Genomic DNA, 20,864 nt, shown 5'->3' with positions numbered 1-20,864 from the left:
TTTAAAGATGGTGGAGGAGTGGTTCCGGGTCGTAGGTTACTGAGTCCAAAATGATCCCAGAAGTAATTTTTAGCAAAGTCTTATTGATAATTGTGATGTATAATATGTTTAAATATTATATAGTGAGCATAAGGTATATTATACAAAGTATTAGTGAGAAAAACGGCTGGCCGGACGACCGGAAGTGACCCGGACCGGAAGTTCAAGAATGAAAGTAACAGGGCGGCGTGAATGGCCGAAGAGGCAGCATGCAGGGTAGATAATTACAAGTGGCAAGAGTGCTTGGTGTGATTTAAGATAACTGACAGTGGTTACTGTGTGCTTAAACATGCGGCCGAATGCGCCGCTCCGATACCGGAAGTGACGGGTGGTTTGCGTTCCACCGACCGGAAGTGGCACGTTTGTTTGCGTGTCACTGACAGGAAGTGGTGCTAAAAACGGCAATAGTGAGACACTGGATAATATTAGTGTTTGAAGTAGTCAAAATGAGATATATTAGGTGAAGTTTAATCCCCCAAGATTAGGAAAAAGGGTAGTAAATGATAAACTAAAAGATGGGTGTCAAATTGTATGCACATAAAGATCCATGATGGGGTTATGAGAGTCCATATTTAAATTGGGCACTTTTTGTGCTAAAACACAAGATGGTGACATCTGAATAAAAGTCTTGACCAAAAATCTTGAAAAAAAGTCTTATGATTCTTGAAGTTTGTCTTCATTTTGATTATCGTTCCATGAGTCCCCGCAATGAAAAAAAGGAAAATAGTATAATAGGTTAAACAATCCCTTGTACGGTGTTAAGAATGAGGTGTATATTGATTAATGAACTATGCAGGCTATTGTAAAAACCATTTGAGTTCAAAATCTTTATTTAGACCTTTGGGACACATGGACTGGAGTTTATAGATCAATTTCATTTCCGCTTTTGCGAGATTTTTTTCTGTATTTCTGTCACGCCAGGTGGATTTTATGTGCTGTAAGCCAACAAATTTCCTGGAAATCTCGAAACGCGTTGGTTATTTGGATACATCAGGAGCACGAACTTTTCATCCACTGGACATCTGCCTTGTGATTTAGCTTGGGAGCCAGAGCAGGGTGAAGTCTGGACCACCCTGCTTATCATAACACCCGCGGCTCCTTAGCTACCTCTCCGGTATGCTTTCCAACTTGTTTGAATTGTTATCTGAGCTGTTTTGAATACTCATCTATATCTGTCCAGGGGTTTATGACCCGTCAATAAGCTTTGGAGCCTAAGCAGGGTGTATATTAAATTATGTGTTTTTATTGAAACTTATCAGAATTTATATCAACACATTAATTTTGGGTTCATTATCCAACAATTAGGGTGACCATTGCTTTGGTCCCCATACACAACCACGGAGAGAGGGCGCCCCGGCTACACCACCCCACACCTGCCATTTCTTGTTCCAATTTTTTGGGGAAAGAGGAAATCCCCAGAGGTGTATCCCAGGCTGCCCATCCCCTCTCCAGCGCCCAATAAGTTTTCTCACACCTCTTTTGCAAATCAATTTTTGTAGTAATGTTGATTCACTGTTGCGCCTTCTGGTACCCAGTCTTCCAAAATAACACCCTTGATATCAATTTGGATTTGCTTTGATGTATATTCTTCATTCTTGGTGTTTGCGTGGACTGGCTTTTTTTTGTCTCAGTATCGTAATGGAAGATCCATGTTTCATTACAGGTATTACATTTATCTAAAAATTGGAATCCCCTTGAATTTGTTCCAAAATGTCTGTACAAATTCGGTTTTGCTTTTCTTTCTGTGTGGCAGTAATAAGAAGCCTTGGATCCATCTTAGTACAAACTTTTGTCATGTTAAGATCTTGATACTTTTGTAAAATTTTCTTTGTCGATGTTTACCATTTCTGCTATCATTTGGATGCTTTAAATGTTCTTCGATCTGTATGATGCAGCTCTTGCTCAACCAACTCTGGGATCTTGCACTGACAGTTGTGTCAGTATGTAGTAAATCAGTTGCCTCTCTTTAGCAGCACGTAGATTCAAATTAATTGTGTTACCCCCCAGAGGGCAGGTATTTTATAAAGCTTGCCATATACTTTGAATTGTTTTGTTGGACAGAAAATCTTAATCATTTGCTCCCAAACGTGGAGAAACACTGTCGTTCAGACAAATTGGTTAAATAAAACGATGTCCATTTTCCAGTGTTTAGGAGCAAATGGTCCGTTGTTTGCTCCCACTGATCAGATTTTCCAATCAACAAGCGAATTTGTTGGTTGATTGGACAGAAAATCTTACGATGTATGGCCAGCTTTAGGGAGACAACATTGACTTGGTAATTATGGGTCCAATAATAGTTTATTAAGTAACCAGTATTTATTTTTAATAAGAAATCAACAATTAACGTATTTTCCTATGTTGCCAATTTTTGACAGCCTTGTTACCTGTAATTTTTTTTTTTTTTTTAACTCCGCTAAGAGTGTGTTTGCTTATTATTTTAGGAGCATGAAAAAAATTGATGGAGATAGGAAACTGCATTTTTAAAACAAACTGATGCGTTTAATTGCTTTATTTTTTTTTTCTTTTAAATACCACTGAAGTCTATGGCACGTCCATGCAAGCATTTTAAAACAACCCAAGAAAATTGCTGCACCATGTGTCCTATGCTGTCCACACAGCTAGCAATGAAACGCGTGTGTCGGAAGTTCCTGAGAGATAGTGATGTCATCATAATTTTCTCGTGGTCTCCTCTTCACACCACTGGCAGCACAGCATAAAGATGAATGCTGTGCAGGAATGCAGGGATTTTTCCCCCAGTGGTTTCCCAAATGGAATGCAACGTGAGAAAACTCTTGTGTGAAAGCGCCCTAAGGGAAACATTTAGATGTAGTTACTAGTATTTAAAAGGCAAATACAAAATGCCTCTATAATGCTGGGAAAAATGCTTCTACGGATGTTCTTTAGAAATAGAATCTTGCCAGGTTTTCAGTATATTCCCTTCTTCCATTTAGATAGTTGTTCTTTTTGTGAACGTTTGAGACTTTTTCAAATAACTTCTTGCAGTCACCGGTTGCCAGTGAAAGTAATAAATGTAAAATACAGTTAATTACCATAGACAAGGATTATGACATATCTTGTATGCAAGTGGCAGTCATACACAGAACAACACTGTACTCACTGAGATCTGTAGTAAAAGAGATGCATGATGAGTAATACAAATGTAATTGGTCATGAAATGCCATTCTCTGTGCGACAATCGTGCTTACCTGTTCCATATGCGCCAGTTCTTTCCTCGATTTGAAGTGGGTAATTGAAGTGGGTCTTACGTTGGCAATGGCCTTCAACAAATAATGGTTAGCAACCGATGTTCAATGGTTCTGCCATCAATGGCAGAGGTCTGATGGTTCCCTGACATCGATGACAAAGATGCGTAGCGCCACTCCCCTGTCACATTACTTAGAACCACCTCTTCCCTGATTGGCTCACTGCCTTCCCATGACCTACAGCAGGAATGTTCATTGGTGGTTCTAAAGTTTAATAGTTCTCCCTCAATGGTTCCCTGCCATTGTTGGATACCACTGATGGCACTATTGATGGGGAAAAGTTCCATGATCATCCCTACCTCACCCTGAACCTGAGCTCTGCCAACACTTCCTCTGCTGTAGGAGAGGGGGCATGGCACTTCCCCAGATTTATACCTGTAGCCACACCACCCTGGACGTGCCTAACCTAATCATAACTAGCTCCAGCATTATTGTGGCTCCTGTGTATGCCCTGGCTTGTTCCTGACATATCCTTCTGCATTGTGTACCAAAAAAGAAGAAAAAGAGACTCTCGTTTTTTGGGGGGCACTCATTGAAAGATATTACATAAAATATAACTTTTATTGATTATCATTAAAAAAAATGTTGCCACAAACCAAGACTAGGACATGAACATGTACACATAAATACTAGAATTCACAAAAAAAAAAAAAAAAAACAACAAAAAAAACCACGCCTAATTTCTCTAACGTCCTAGTGGATGCTGGGGACTCCGTAAGGACCATGGGGAATAGACGGGCTCCGCAGGAGACAGGGCACTTTAAGAAAGAATTAGGAATACTGGTGTGCACTGGCTCCTCCCTCTATGTCCCTCCTCCAGACCTCAGTTTGAATCTGAGCTGGGTGCACTTTAGTGAGCTCTCCTGAGCTTGCTGAATAGAAAGTATTTTGTTAGGATTTTTTTAAATTTCAGAGAGGTCTGCTGGCAACAGACTCTCTGCTACGTGGGACTGAGGGGAGAGAAGCAGCCCTACTCACTGTGGATAGGTCATGCTTCTTAGGCTACTGGACACCATTAGCTCCAGAGGGATCGAACACAGGAACGCACCCTTGGTCGTCCGATCCCAGAGCCGCGCCGCCGTCCCCCTCGCAGAGCCAGAAGCCGGCGTGAGAAGCAAGAAGACTTCAAAAGCGGAGGCAGAAGAATCCAGTCTTCACATGAGGTAGCGCACAGCACTGCAGCTGTGCGCCATTGCTCCCACATTAAACCCACACACTCCGGTCACTGTAGGTTGCAGGGCGTAGGGGGGGGGGGGGGGGGGCGGGACCCTGGGCAGCAATTAGAGACCTCTTGGCACAAAAGGAGCATATATACAGTTGGGCACTGTATATATGCATGAGCCCCCGCCATTATTTTACACAAAATCGCGGGACAGAAGTCCGCCGCTGAGGGGGCGGGGCTTCTTCCTCAGTACTCGCCAGCGCCATTTTCTCTCCACAGCTCCGCTGAGAGGAAGCTCCCCAGGCTCTCCCCTGCAGATTCACGGTAGAAAGAGGGTAAAAAGAGAGGGCGGGCACATAAATTTAGCGCAAAATCAGTATATACAGCAGCTACTGGGTAAACACTAAGTTACTGTGTAATTCCTGGGACATATAGCGCTGGGGTGTGTGCTGGCATACTCTCTCTCTGTCTCTCCAAAAGGCCTTGTGGGGGTTCTGTCCTCAAATAGAGCATCCCCTGTGTGTGTGGTGTGTCGGTACGCTTGTGTCGGCATGTTTGACGAGGAAGGCTATGTGGAAGCAGAGCAGGTACAAATGAATGTGGGATCGCCGCCGACGCCCGATTGGATGGATATGTGGAAGGTTTTAAATCAGGGGTGGGGAACCTTTTTTCTACCGAGGGCCATTTGGATAAATATAAAATCCTTTGGGGGCCATACAAGTCTGCCCCCGCGCGCGCCAAAAAAATGGGTGTGGCCAGTTAAAATGGGACGTGATACACATATGCCCCCAATAGTGCAGTGCCAGATCCACAATTGCCCCCACAGTGCCAGATATACAAATGCCCCCACAGTGCCAGGTATACAAATGCCCCCACAGTGCCAGGTATACAAATGCCCCCCACAGTGCCAGGTATACAAATGCCTCCACAGTGCCAGGTATACAGATGTCCACACAGTGCCAGGTATACAGATGCCCCCACAGTAGCAGGTATACAAATGCCCCTCACAGTGCCAGGTATACAGATGTCCCCACAGTGCCAGGTATACAGATGTCCCCACAGTGCCAGGTATACAGATGTCCCCACAGTGCCAGGTATACAGATGCCCCCACAGTGCCAGGTAGTAAACAAATGCCCCCACAGTGCCAGGTATACAGATGCCCCCACAGTGCCAGGTATACAGATGCCCCTCACAGTGCCAGGTATACAAATGCCCCTCACAGTGCCAGGTATACAGATGTCCCCACAGTGCCAGGTATACAGATGCCCCCACAGTGCCAGGTATACAGATGCCCCCACAGTGCCAGGTATACAAATGCCCCTCACAGTGCCAGGTATACAGATGCCCCCCGTCCCCGTCCCCCCGTCCCGCTTACCGCTCCTTTCGGCGGTGACACGGAGGAGAGTGCGGCTATGTTGGGCGGCGGCGTTTAAGACTTGAAACCAGCCGCCGGTTCGAGAGCCAATCAGAGCTCGCGGACCGGCAACCGCGGCTCCTGATTGGCTGCCGGTCCGCGAGCTCTGATTGGCTCACGAACTGGCAACTGGTTTCAAGTCCTACACGCTGCCGCCCGACAATAGCCACGCTCTGCGCCGTGTGGTGACAGCTGAGACACGCTGCCGCCGGACTGTGCGGTGGCGTGTCTCACTGAGAGGAGCGGGTGGGCCTGACGAAACGGCTTTGCGGGCCTTATACGGCCCGCGGGCCGGAGGTTCCCCACCCCTGTTTTAAATGATAATGTTAATTCCTTGCATAAAAGGTTGGATAAAGCTGAAGCCTTAGGACAGTCAGGGTCTCAACCCATGCCTGCTCCTACAGCGTAGAGGCCGTCAGGGTCTCAGAAGCGCCCACTATCCCAAATTGTTGACACAGATATCGACACGGATTCTGACTCCAGTGTCGATGGCGATGATGCAAAGTTGCAGCCTAAAATGGCTAAAGCCATCCGCTACATGATTATAGCAATGAAGGATGTATTGCACATCTCAGAGGAAAACCCAGTCCCTGACAAGAGGGTTTATATGTTTGGGGAAAAAAGGCAAGAGGTGAGCTTTCCCCCTTCACATGAGTTAAATGAGTTATGTGAAAAAGCTTGGGAATCTCCAGATAGAAAAATGCAGATTTCCAAACGGTTGCTTATGGCGTATCCTTTCCCGTCAACGGACAGGTTACGCTGGGAATCCTCCCCTAGGGTAGACAAAGCTTTGACACGCTTATCTAAGAAGGTAGCCCTGCCGTCACAGGATACGGCCACCCTAAAAGATCCTGCGGATAGAAAGCAGTAAGGTATCCTGAAGTCCATTTATACACATTCAGGTACCCTACTAAGGCCGGCAATTGCGTCGGCCTGGATGTGTAGTGCTGTAGCAGCATGGACAGATACTTTATCTGAGGAACTTGATACCTTGGACAAGGATACTATATTACTGACCCTGGGGCATATAAAAGACGCAGTCCTATATATGAGAGATGCCCAGAGAGACATTAGCCTACTGGGCTCTAGAATAAATGCAATGTCGATTTCTGCCAGAAGGGTCCTGTGGACTCGGCAATGGACAGGTGATGCCGACTCAAAAAGGCACATGGAGGTTTTACCTTACAAGGGTGAGGAATTGTTTGGGGACGGTCTCTTGGACCTAGTTTCCACAGCTACGGCTGGGAAGTCAAATTTTTTGCCATATATTCCCTCGCAACCTAAGAAAGCACCTTATTACCAAATGCAGTCCTTTCGATCACAAAGAGGCAAGAGAGTCCGAGGTGCGTCCTTTCTTGCCAGAGGCAGGGGTAGAGGGAAGAGGCTGCACAATACAGCTAGTTCCCAGGAACAGAAGTCCTCCCCGGCTTCCACTAAATCCACCGCATGACGCTGGGGCTCCACAGGTCTCCGAAATTTCTGCCACCAGTGGGTTTGCTCATGGGTGGATCCCTGGGCTATACAGATTGTATCTCAGGGATACAAGATGGAATTCGAAATGATGCCCCCTCACCGTTACCTCAAATCGGCCCTGCCAGCTTCCCCCATAGAGAGGAAAATAGTGTTAGCGGCAATTCACAAATTATATCTCCAGCAGGTGGTGGTAAAGGTTCCCCTCCTTCAACAGGGAAGGGGTTACTATTCAACAATGTTTGTGGTACCGAAACCGGACTGTTCGGTCAGACCCATATTGAATTTAAAATCCCTGAACAGTTACCTGAAACGGTTCAAGTTCAAGATGGAATCGCTCAGAGCGGTCATTGCAAGCCTGGAAGAGGGGGATATTATGGTGTCTCTGGACATAAAGGATGCTTACCTGCATGTCCCCATTTATCCACCTCATCAGGAGTACCTTAGATTTGTGGTACAGGACTGTCATTACCAATTCCAGACGTTGCCGTTTGGTCTGTCCACGGCACCGAGAATATTTACCAAGGTAATGGCAGAAATGATGGTGCTCCTGCGAAAGCAAGGAGTCACAATTATCCCATACTTGGACGATCTCCTCATAAAGGCGAGGTCCAGAGAGCAGTTGCTGATCAGCGTAGCACACTCTCGGGAAGTGTTACAACAGCACGGCTGGATTCTGAATATTCCAAAGTCGCAGCTGATTCCTTTCTAGGGCATGATTCTGGACACAGACCAGAAGACGGTTTTTCTCCCGACGGAGAAGGCTCGGGAGCTCGTGACTCTGGTCAGAGACCTCTTAAAACCAAAACAGGTGTCTGTGCATCACTGCACGCGAGTCCTGGGAAAGATGGTGGCGTCATACGAGGCCATTCCCTTCGGCAGGTTCCATGCGAGGACCTTTCAGTGGGATCTGTTGGACAAGTGGTCCGGATCGCATCTTCAAATGCATCGGCTGATCACCCTATCCCCCAGGGCCAGGGTGTCTCTTCTGTGGTGGCTGCAGAGTGCTCACCTTCTCGAGGGTCGCAGGTTCGGCATTCAGGACTGGGTCCTGGTGACCACGGATGCAAGCCTCCGAGGGTGGGGGGCAGTCACACAGGGAAGAAATTTCCAGGGTCTGTGGTCAAGTCAGGAGACTTGTCTGCACATCAATATCCTGGAACTAAGGGCCATATACAACGCCCTAAGTCAAGCGGAACCTCTGCTTCGCAACCATCCGGTGCTGATTCAGTCAGACAACATCACCGCAGTGGCTCATGTAAACCGCCAAGGCGGCACAAGGAGCAGGGTGGTCGATGGCAGAAGCCACCAGAATTCTTCGCTGGGCGGAGAATCACGTGCAAGCACTGTCAGCAGTGTTCATTCCGGGAGTGGACAACTGGGAAGCAGACTTCCTCAGCAGGCACGACCTCCACCCGGGAGAGTGGGGACTTCATCAAGAAGTCTTCACACAGATTACAAATCGATGGGAACTGCCACAGGTGGACATGATGGCATCCCGCCTCAACAAAAAGCTACAAATGTATTGCGCCAGGTCAAGAGACCCTCAGGCGATAGCTGTGGACGCACTAGTGACACCGTGGGTGTTCCAGTCGGTTTATGTGTTTCCTCCTCTTCCTCTCATACCCAAGGTGCTGAGAATCGTAAGGAAAAGAGGAGTGAGAACAATACTCATTGTTCCGGATTGGCCAAGAAGGACTTGGTATCCGGAACTACAAGAAATGCTCACAGAGGACCCATGGCCTCTGCCTCTCAGACATGATCTATTGCAACAGGGGCCCTGTCTGTTCCAAGACTTACCGCGGCTGTGTTTGACGGCATGGCGGTTGAACGCCGGATCCTAGCAGAAAAAGGCATTCCGGATGAGGTTATTCCTACGCTAATAAAGGCTAGGAAGGACGTGACGGCTAAACATTATCACCGTATATGGCGAAAATATGTTGCTTGGTGTGAGGCCAGGAATGCCCCTACAGAGGAATTCCAGCTGGGCCGTTTCCTTCACTTCCTACAGTCGGGAGTGACTTTGGGCTTAAAATTGGGGTCCATTGAGGTCCAGATTTCAGCCTCATCCATTTTCTTTCAAAAAGAACTGGCTTCTCTTCCTGAAGTTCAGACGTTTGTAAAGGGAGTGCTGCATATTCAGCCCCCTTTTGTGCCACCAGTGGCACCTTGGGATCTTAACGTGGTGTTGAGTTTCCTGAAATCACACTGGTTTGAGCCACTTAAAACCGTGGAGTTAAAATATCTCACGTGGAAGGTTGTCATGCTATTGGCCTTAGCTTCGGCTAGGCGTGTGTCAGAATTGGCGGCTTTGTCACATAAAAGCCTCTATCTGGTTTTCCATATGGACAGGGCAGAATTACGGACTCGTCCGCAATTTCTGCCAAAAGCGGTGTCCTCTTTTCATTTGAACCAACCTATTGTGGTGCCTGCGGCTACTCGTGACTTGGAGGATTCCAAGTTACTAGATGTAGTCAGGGCTTTGAAGGTTTATGTAGCCAGAACCGCTGGAGTCAGGAAAACTAAGTCGCTGTTTATCCTGTATGCATCCAACAAGCTGGGTGCTCCTGCTTCAAAGCAAACTATTGCTCGCTGGATCTGTAACACGATTCAGCAGACTCATTCTGCGGCTGGATTGCCGCCTCCAAAATCAGTAAAAGCCCATTCCACAAGGAAGGTGGGCTCTTCTTGGGCGGCTGCCCGAGGGGTCTCGGCATTACAGCTTTGCCGAGCAGCTACTTGGTCGGGTTCAAACACTTTTGCAAAGTTCTACAAGTTTGATACCCTGGCTGAGGAGGACCTTGTGTTTGCTCATTCGGTGCTGCAGAGTCATCCGCACTCTTCCGCCCGTTTGGGAGCTTTGGTATAATCCCCATGGTCCTTACGGAGTCCCCAGCATCCACTAGGACGTTAGAGAAAATAAGATTTTACTTACCGGTAAATCTATTTCTCGTAGTCCGTAGTGGATGCTGGGCGCCCGTCCCAAGTGCGGACTTCTTTTGCAATACTTGTATATAGTTATTGCTTAAATAAGGGTTATGTTATGGTTGCATCAGGTTTATCTGGTGCTCTGTTCTTGTTCATACTGTTAACTGGGTAAGTTTATCACGAGTTGTACGGTGTGATTGGTGTGACTGGTATGAGTCTTACCCTGGATTCCAAAATCCTTTCCTTGTACTGTCAGCTCTTCCGGGCACAGTTTCCTTAACTGAGGTCTGGAGGAGGGACATAGAGGGAGGAGCCAGTGCACACCAGTATTCCTAATTCTTTCTTAAAGTGCCCTGTCTCCTGCGGAGCCCGTCTATTCCCCATGGTCCTTACGGAGTCCCCAGCATCCACTACGGACTACGAGAAATAGATTTACCGGTAAGTAAAATCTTATTTTACGCGTGGTATGAACACACCGTGGGGAGATACACGTGACCTGGTCAGGGTCAATGTTATTGATCCTTACAATAGTTCCTGCAATAATAAGCATTGACAGTCCCCTAACAAGAGGAGACAAATTGTAGGATGATATAGTCGGCTGAAACAAGAAGCGGTAGCCCTATAGATAGATTTACCATAAATTTCAGCCTGTTATAATGGATGCTACTGGCGTAGAATATAAGTAACAATAACAGTGTTGATTAGTATGTGTCCAAACTTCATAGCACATACAATCTCCCCATCGATTGCATATCATATGTTCCCTTAGAGAGGTAGTAGCGAAATAATCTAATAATTATTCAAGATCTAGGATATAAATCTCCATAATATGAGTAAAAACTGATCCTGTAATTGTCTTAGTGCAAATACTATTGATTTTCTCAGTGCAGTGTACCGGTAAGCCTATTATTAGTAGAATTGGTAATTTCTTGGTAAAAAATGTCCACTATATATAACACCCTGATCCGCGTCTCAGGTATTGGCAGGTTATTGCTGATTGAATTTGTTGTCTGGGCAGAAATATCTAGTATGCCTCAAGAACACACTGTAGCAATAAATGTATCAATCTTGCTCCTCATATGTAACCATCATATTGATATTCAGAAATCAGTATAACAGGGTATACATCTAACATATCCTCTAATACGTGTATGTAAAAAGATGGCTTAAAGAGGTAAGGAGCATATGAATGAGCTGGTACAAATTGCAGAAAAGGGGAAGAAAAGGCACTCCTATCATGATCATCCCTACCTCACCCTGAACCTGAGCTCTGCCAACACTTCCTCTGCTATAGGAGAGGGGGCATGGCACTTCCCCAGATTTATACCAGTAGCCACACCACCCTGGACGTGCCTAACCTAATCATAACTAGCTCCAGCATTATTGTGGCTCCTGTGTATGCCCTGGCTTGTTCCTGACATATCCTTCTGCATTACCCTGCGGTTATAGTGATCTCCTGGTATTTTGACCTTTGCTTTGCTTGTGACTCCTCTTTGTGCGAAAACCTCGTGGTTCATCTGACGCCTCAAAGAATACTCAGGCTCAGGGCCGGACTGGCCATCTGGCACTTCTGGCAAATGCCAGAAGGGCCGATGGCCACGTGGGCCGGTCCAGCGGTCACTGAGACGCGCTGCCGCTCAGTCCGGCGGCAGCGCGTCTCAGCTGTCAGGATTGGAGAGCTGTGAGGGACGGGGTGAGAGCGCCGGGCGCCCGCCAGCACGGCTGTGTCTGGCGCGGCACGTATAGCGGACTTCAAAGCAGCCGCCGGTTCGTAAACCAATCAGAGCTGGCGGACCGGCAGCCAATCAGAAGCCGCCGGTCCGCGAGCTCTGATTGGCTCACGAACCGGCGGCTGGTTTGAACGCTATACGCTGCCGCGCCAGACACAGCCGCGCTGGCGGGCGCCCGGCGCTCTCACTCCCGTCCCTCACAGCCTGGAGGAGGAGCAGCAGCAGCAGTGCAGCAGCGGTAAGTAGCTGCAGCACTGGCTGCTGTGGGGGCAATTGTATACCTGGCACTGTGGGGGCAATTGTCTGGCACTGTGGGGCATTTGTATACCTGGCAATGTGGGGGCAATTGTTTACCTGGCACTGTGGGGGCATCTGTATACATGGCACTGTGGGGGCATCTGTATACCTGGCACTGTGGGGGCATTTGTATACCTTGCACTGTGGGGGCATTTGTATACCTGGCACTGTGGGGGCATTTGTGGATCTGGCACTGTGAGGGCATTTGTATACCTGGCACTGTGGGGGCATTTGTATACCTGGCACTGTGGGGGCATTTGTATACCTGGCACTGTGGGGACATTTGTATACCTGACACTGTGGGGGCATTTGTATACCTGGCACTGTGGGGGCAATTGTTTACCTGGCACTGTGGGGGCAATTGTATACCTGGCACTGTGGGGGCATTTGTATACCTGGCACTGTGGGGGCATCTGTATACCTGGCACTGTGGGGGCATTTGTATACCTGGCACTGTGGGGGCATTTGTATACCTGGCACTGTGGGGGCATTTGTATACCTGGCACTGCACTATCGGGGGCATATAATGTAAATTTCGGCTCATACCGGGTGCTGTAATGTGAATTTTGGCTCATACTGTGTGGTATAATGTGAAAGGGGCAGCAGTACTAGATAGTATAAGGGGTCCTACTATTGTGGTGCATAATGCGTATAAGGGGTGTATGGTGTGGTAAACTACACTGAAGACCACGCCCCCTTTTGAGTGACCACGCCCATTTGAGTGGCCACGCCCCCTTTTCCGGAGCGCGCTTAATTACAAACCTCACATTTCCATACCCCCACTTAAAAATTTCCACTTCAACCACTGGTTGAGTATATTTTAATAGAGAATGATGTACGCCTGTATGTTGTTAGAATATTAATTATATTTGTAAGAACATAGACTAATAAGTGGGAGGAGTCAGGAATAGTAAGGGGAGGAGTCACAGAGGTGGGCCTGTGTGCTTCTAAAATGCCAGGGCCTATTTTTAGTCCCAGTCCGGCCCTGCTCAGGCTTGACTGACTATCCTCCCTGCATATACCCAGCAGCTTAACCAAAGACCTGACGTGTGCAGTACCAGATCTCAGCTTGATGACTATTCTAATGAAGCTAGCGGTCAGTTCAGGGGACTGCCACCTCCGTGCCAGGTGCAAGAAAGTCCAAACCTCCTGCTGGGAGAACCTGGGGAAAACCCCTGGTGCATTAGGCTTGCATCCTGGTTTCTGGCTTTGCTAATACTAGTAGTGAGCACCTCATCCATTTATCCCAGTTGGTCCATGACAGTATACTCTACAGAGGAAAGCGTGGTGTGACATAGGGTGGGTTCAGTTAAGGCGCCTTATTCTGACCTGCAGACACATACACGTGTGCCAGTTTGCAGTCATTTCTTTGCACTTGAAAGAGAACAGGTGCAGATACAGATACAGATGGGGTTTTTTTTTTTGAGTTCTGGAATATTTTGTGAGCATCGCGCCATTAGCCCCTCGGTATTCAGACTTTCAGAAGTAGTTCCAATATATAAAATTAAGTTTTATCAGTAACCATAAATTAATTGGGATCCGGTCTGAAGATCGACAGTGTCTAGGTCGACCACTATAGGTCGACAGTCACTAGGTCGACATGGATGGAAGGTCGACAGGGTTTCTAGGTCGACATGTGCTAGGTTGACAGGTCTAAAGGTCGACATGAGTTTTTCACATTTATTTTCTTTTTTTGAATTTTTTCATACTTAACGATCCACGTGGACTACGATTGGAACGGTAAAGTGTGCCGAGCGAAGCGGTAGTGGAGCAAAGGCACCATACCCGAAGCATGGCGAGCGAAGCGAGCCTTGCGAGGGGACGCGGTGCACTAATTTGGGATCCCGGTCACTCTACGAAGAAAACGACACAAAAAAACAACAACCTCATGTCGACCTTTAGACCTGTCGACCTAGCACATGTCGACCTAGAAACCCTGTCGACCTTCCATCCATGTCGACCTAGTGACTGTCGACATATAGAGGTCGACCTAAACATTGTCGACATAGACACTGTCGATTTGATTAACCACACCCAAATTAATTGCCTTGATAAAATGTAGTAAAAATATAAAAACACCACGGCAACGCAATTCGCACCCTTCACCCGGAATTGAAGTCCCCCAATAATGCATAAATACCAGACCACTAGAAACATTCATATTTTCCTTAGTACAACATGTTTTTCTGGTTAGAAACGAATGTAATCATCATTATGACCTGGAAGCTCAGTTTATTGGCCTCTGATACACGGCAAAAATAAATTCCATGTACGTCATTTGGATGTCAGTGACATTAAAACTATACAGTCTCTTCCTTACAATTATCATGAGGACACTGTATTATTTATACATAGAGGCTGAGAAGGAGACACTTTGATTTCTTGAAACCTAATTACAGCCACCTTATTTAGCTGTACGATGCACAGTACTTTACATGTATTACAGCAGAATACCCACGTTATATGGAAGTGTTTATTATTCTGTTTCTTCAGTATATTGGCTGGCACCCACACATGGCATACTTACAAAGCAGGCACCGAATTACTATATCCGTCTTCTAAAAATGGATCATGTGAGCAATGGAAATAATGTCTTAGAATTGGGACTGGGCTGTTGTTGGCTGAACTTTTCATGTTCTGTTGAATAGCGGAGGCTTCTGTGAAACACTACTTATTGTAAGGTTGTCCATGGGTGGCCCTTGGGTACTCGGAGGATGCCACCGCCCAAAGTGCAGAGACAAAGGCAGAGATTTATCAAGCATTGGAGAGTAATAAATAGCACATTGATAAAGTACCAACCAATCCGCTCATAACTGCCATGTTGCAGGCTGTGTTTGAAAAATGACAGTAAAGAGCTGATTGGCTGGTACTTTATAACCGTGCAATTTATCACTCTCCAAGGCTTGATAAATCTGGGCCAAAATTCCAACCTGAAGACTGCTCCAACCTTACTACTAGTTCATCAGTGCAGTACAACAGCTCTGAAATCCTGGAAAGGTTTAGGAGACGTTTGACACAATTTTTGTATTTATTTTTTTCATACAAGATAGAGTTGTTCCAGCTGTGATAAAGAGTAACTGTGTGTGTGTGTGTGTGTGTGTGTGTGTGTGTGTGTGTGTGTGTGTGTGTGTGTTTAAAGACTTTTGCAACGGAGCAAAATGTTTAAAACTTGAGTAACATACGCCTAGCATAGAGCCTAATTCAGACCTGATTGCAGAAGCAAAATTGTTCTCTAATGGGCAAAACCGTGTAGGTGGGAGTTAGATTTGGGTGGGGTGTGTTCAAACTGAAATCTAAATTGTAGTGTAAAAATAAAGCAGCCAGTATTTACCCTGCACAGAAACAAAATAACCCACCCAAATCTAACACTCTCTCTCTCTGCACATGTTCTATCTGCCCCACCTGCACTGCACATGGGGGGTCATTCCGAGTTGTTCGCTCGCAAGCTGCTTTTAGCAGCTTTGCACACGCTAAGCCGCCGCCTACTGGGAGTGAATCTTAGCTTATCAAAGTTGCGAACGAAAGATTAGCAGAATTGCGAATAGACACTTCTTAGCAGTTTCTGAGTAGCTCGGGACTTACTCGGCATCTGCGATCAGTTCAGTCAGTTTCGTTCCTGGTTTGACGTCACAAACACACCCAGCGTTCGCCCAGACACTCCTCCGTTTCTCCAGCCACTCCCGCGTTTTTCCCAGAAACGGTAGCGTTTTTTCACACACACCCATAAAACGGCCAGTTTCCGCCCAGAAATACCCACTTCCTGTCATTCACATTACGATCACCAGAACGAAGAAAAAACCTCGTAATGCCGTGAGTAAAATACCTAACTGCATAGCAAATTTACTTGGCGCAGTCGCACTGCGGACATTGCGCATGCGCATTAGCGACAAATCGCTCCGTTGCGAGAAAAAAATACAGAGCGAACAACTCGGAATGACCCCCATGGTTTTGCTCATTAGAGAACAATTTTGCTGCTGCGATCAGGTCTGAATTAGGCCCATAATACAAGCTAGTGCTACTGGAGCAGACCTGAGTGTAACCTTCTATAGTTGTAACTTTGCATATTTACATAATTGTAAAAATTTTTGTGAATGTATGGCTGTCTCCGTTCCATTGAATCCATACGACAGGGTCCATTGCTCAGATTACAGGCTAGATTTACTAACTGTTTATCACAGGCACTGGTGATTGGTAGCTGTGTGAGCGATGGATTTAAAACAGGAATAAAATATAAATAAGACTTGTTTAATATGTAATATAGTTTTTAAATCCACCAGTTAAAGCCACCAATCATTAATCCTAAATTACCCCTATATTCCTACATAGACATTCTGTTTCTCCTATACTTACATGTTACAATGGTCTAGATCAGGGGTGGAGAACCTCCGGGCCGCAAAGCCGATTGTTCTGGACCACCTGTTGCTGTGTGCCAGCGAGACGCCGCCCCTCAGTCCGGTAGCGGCGTGTCTCAGCTGTCAGGGCAGGGAGGAGAACGCAGCTATGTCCGGCGGCAGCGGCGGGTAGGATCTCAAACCAGCCGCCGGATCGTGAGCCAATCAGAGCTCGCGGACCGGCAGCCAATCAGGAGCCGCCGCTGCCAGTCCGCAAACTCTGATTGGCTCACGAACTGGCGGCTGGTTTCAGGTCCTACACGCCGCCGCCACCACCGCCCAACATAGCTGCGCTTTCCTCCCTGCCTGGCCCCTGACAGCCGAGACACGCCGCCGCTGGACAGAGCACTAAGGGCAGGAGAGTTGCACGCTACACTCTCCTCCCCTCCCCTGACACACAGCAGCAGCGGTGAACAGCACAGTGGGGTGGGGGGGCATGTGTAGGGCAATATGTATTTGACACTGTGGGGGCATTTGTGTATCTGGCACTGTGGGGGCATATGTGTATCACATCCCATTTTAATTGGCCACACCCATTTTTAGGTACGCACGGACTCCATTTTTAAGTTGATTAATATTTGTATGGCCCCCGAAGGATTTTATAAATATCCAAATGGCCCTTGGTAGAAAAAAGGTTCCCCACCCCTGGTCTAGATAGTGTTTTAGCAGTTTGTTTTTATATTACTGGTTGCATTTACTGATGTTTTTATTGTGGTTCCTTTTGCATCACTGAGTCTTTGTCATTTTACAGAAAGGTAATAAAATGCCCTCAGCTAGAGTCTTATACATCTATACTTTAGTCATTTTAGCATTAGCTAAATAAATGTTATTGACGTTCTTTCATTTTGTACATTATACATATAGACCACCCATGGCTGGTTAGAATTTCATTTTCTTGTAGCTGTCACCACCCAGTGGTAGATGTGTGCTAGACCAGCATCTAGATCTGCCTTTTTATGTGCACTTCTAAACATATACTGATTTATTTTTATTTATTTTTCGCAATTCTTCGCATCCGTTTAATAGTACTTTTGTAATCATGACTATATATGTGGTAATGTCATTAGAAATAGACAGTTTATGTAAAAAAAAATTAATTGTTTAATGGTTTCATTTATTGATGTATTGCTTTTGTCTAGAGGTAACTAATGTTCACATACAATTGTAACTTCTAACTGGGGGATGATGGGTATTAGAGGGGGAGGCGCTTCACCAAATTGTTTCTAAATTGATATGTGCCAGCTTCTGGTAACTTAGGGAGACATTTACTAAGCAGTGATAAGAGCGGAGAAGTGAGCCGGTGGAGAAGTTGCCCATGGCAACCAATCAGCACTGAAGTAACATCTATAATTTGCATACTATAAAATTATACAGAGCTGCTGATTGGTTGATGGGGCAACTTCTCCACTGGCTTACTTCTCCACTCTTATCACTGCTTAGTAAATGTCCCCCTATGCCTCTAAACCCCAGCGTAAGCTCTCCAGTGTCCCCTGTGGAATCAGAGAAAAGGATTTACCGGTAGGTACCAAAATCCCATTTTACAACTATTCGTTGTTTTCTCGAGCACGCAGCTCCCGTCGAAAGTGACGGACGATATTCAATTGTTTGTGTCGGTGGGCGCGAGTTACTGTGCACTTATCGCACATGTCACACCCAAATGACCTGGGTCTAGAAGTGTAAAGCGTGCGGTCTTTTGGACGTCCAAAAGCCTGAGTTTGGGCAGATTTCTGCTCGGCACTTCAGGAGGGTGCAATTAGAAATAGTGGGGAGTCCATGGCACAAACCATTGATTAGTGCGCCAGGAGCTATGGCCGTGATGAAACAATTGAATTTCCCCCATAAAACTTTCATTTCTACAAGACCTTTAAAAAAAAAAAAAAAATGTCGCAGAATATCTAAGGTAACAGTACAAGGATAAATTACTTTAAAAAGTCTAACTTGTGCTTGACCTGTAAACAAATATGCGCCCATGTCCTGATTCTGCGTCAAATGCAAGACAGATGTGGAGGGATTTTACTCAAGTGACATACTGTAGCGTAGTGCAGTGAAGGCTAGGTAATGTGAAAAGGGCATGGCCTAAACATGTGTTTAATACCATCTATTTGTATTGTGCAAAAGATTAACAGCTGTTTTTTTTCTGTTTTTTTTTACCTTAAGTTGAAAGCCACACGCCAACATGGGGAAACAGAACAGCAAGCTACGTCCTGAGGTTATGCAGGACTTGCTAGAAAGCACGGACTTTACAGAGCACGAGATCCAGGAGTGGTACAAAGGCTTTTTGAGAGACTGCCCAAGTGGACATTTAACCATGGAGGAGTTTAAGAAAATATACGGGAATTTTTTCCCTTACGGGGACGCTTCGAAATTTGCAGAACATGTATTCCGTACGTTTGATGCTAACGGCGATGGGACAATTGATTTTAGAGAATTTATTATTGCGTTGAGCGTGACGTCCAGGGGGAAGCTGGAACAGAAGCTGAAGTGGGCGTTCAGCATGTATGACCTGGATGGGAACGGCTATATCAGCAAATCGGAAATGCTGGAAATAGTACAGGTATGTTGTCATGGTTACAGTAGTGTTAGCATTTTATTATAGGTCTCAGAAGTGGGACAAGGCATTTCTGCTCCCTGAAGTAATGTTTCAGAATTGTACACTCATCCAACTTTAAAATGCATGCAGATATCACTCCCCCCCCCACCCCCCCCACCCCCCAACTTTTTCTAATGCTGGATATACACTGGCCGGTTGTTCACAGACATATCGCATCGGCCCTGCAGCACAGCTGATGGCCGCTGTATCTGCAGATATATTGACGCATCGTGCTGTGGGGGCTGACGTCACAGCTGTGCAGTCCAATTCAAATGCCCGCCCATCTGCATGACAGGGACCAAACTATGGGGCGGCCAATCGGTAAGTATGTACACGCTCTGTCAGCGTGACAGCGGCTCCACCGACATATCTGTCAGGTGTTTACCCTCCTCAGGTGGCAGGAGGGAAGCAATTCTCTAGATTTTTAAAACAAACAGCAACATAGAATTTCACATGCTTTGGGGTTGTTGCGTCAAGCAGTGAAATGAGTGGAAAATGGACCAGTGGAGATGTTGCCACTAGCAACCAATCGGCTTAGATTGTACTTGATAAATTTTACCTCAATACTGATGGTTGCTACGGGCAACTTCTTCACTAGATGACTTTTCCACTCTTTTCACTTCTTGATGAATCAATCCCTTTCAACAAGGCGTAATATGAAGAAAAAAATGGTAGTTTTAATATTTATTTATTTTAAAGTGAGTGACAAACTTTTGTCAGAAGAGGGATGTGACTGCACACAGGTATCCTGTGGCTGCTGTGTGACCTCTTCTGAGGTGGCTGATGAAGGATGGTAACTAAGGCCAGATTTCATTAGCCATGTGGTTCTGCCACAACCTGGCACGTTAACACCTACTTTATGCCAGCAATTAAACCTTGCTTGTGTGTGCTCACCTCCCATAGAGCTACGAGTATAAAACAACCATAGGAACCTGTTACGCGCTCAGCCACACTGCCCGAAAACATTGTGATTAATGGAATCTGCCTCAATCACTGTCACGTATTATGTGAGAAAGTAAATAAAGTACTGAGCAGCTGCCAGGGAATATTACATCACCTCATGTCCATAATATACAGATGGCACAGAGTCCAGCACATCTCCATGCCAGTGTCCACAGTATATAAGCCAACATAACAGACCCAGTTACTTTATACATTCCTGTGCCATCCATACTCCGCATCACTACTTAAGGGGAACATTTACTAAGCAGTGATAAGAGCGGAGAAGTGAGCCAGTGGAGAAATTTCCCCATCAACCAATCAGCAGCTCTGTATCATTTTAAAGTTTGCAAATTATAGATGTTACTTCAGTGCTGATTGGTTGCCATGGGCAACTTCTCCACTGGCTTACTTCTCCGCTCTTATCACTACTTAGTAAATTTACCCCTTTAATTTAGTGCATCTGGCATCGCCGATCCTAGGCTGAATGTAATGCTGTCCGAGATGGCAGTGTAAATGATTGCCCCTTTAAGAAAAACGTCCGAGTTCGGCCGGCAACCCGCAGTTCCGGCCATCTTGTACAGCATTACATCTGTCTTTTCTTTCTATTTCGTGACCTAAGATCTCCATGGGTGGTTTT

At 46.1% G+C, this 20,864-nt stretch overlaps 1 protein-coding gene across 2 annotated transcripts in view; it reads left to right on the top strand.

Annotated features, from left to right (window-relative positions):
- The window catches only part of NCALD (neurocalcin delta), a 192,353-nt gene that overhangs the window by 142,385 nt on the left and 29,104 nt on the right, over nt 1-20,864 (top strand). For both annotated transcript variants that reach the window (XM_063924216.1, XM_063924217.1), the window contains exon 2: nt 18,853-19,249. In XM_063924216.1, coding sequence (XP_063780286.1) covers nt 18,872-19,249 — 378 coding nt within the window. In that variant the 5' untranslated portion in view covers nt 18,853-18,871. The remainder of the gene's footprint in view (nt 1-18,852; nt 19,250-20,864) is intronic.

Source organism: Pseudophryne corroboree, chromosome 5 (genome assembly GCF_028390025.1).
Source record: "Pseudophryne corroboree isolate aPseCor3 chromosome 5, aPseCor3.hap2, whole genome shotgun sequence".
Classification (NCBI taxonomy): Eukaryota; Metazoa; Chordata; class Amphibia; order Anura; family Myobatrachidae; genus Pseudophryne; species Pseudophryne corroboree.
The sequence above is the reverse complement of the archived record's forward strand: the minus strand, read 5'-3'. Positions and strand labels throughout refer to the sequence as shown.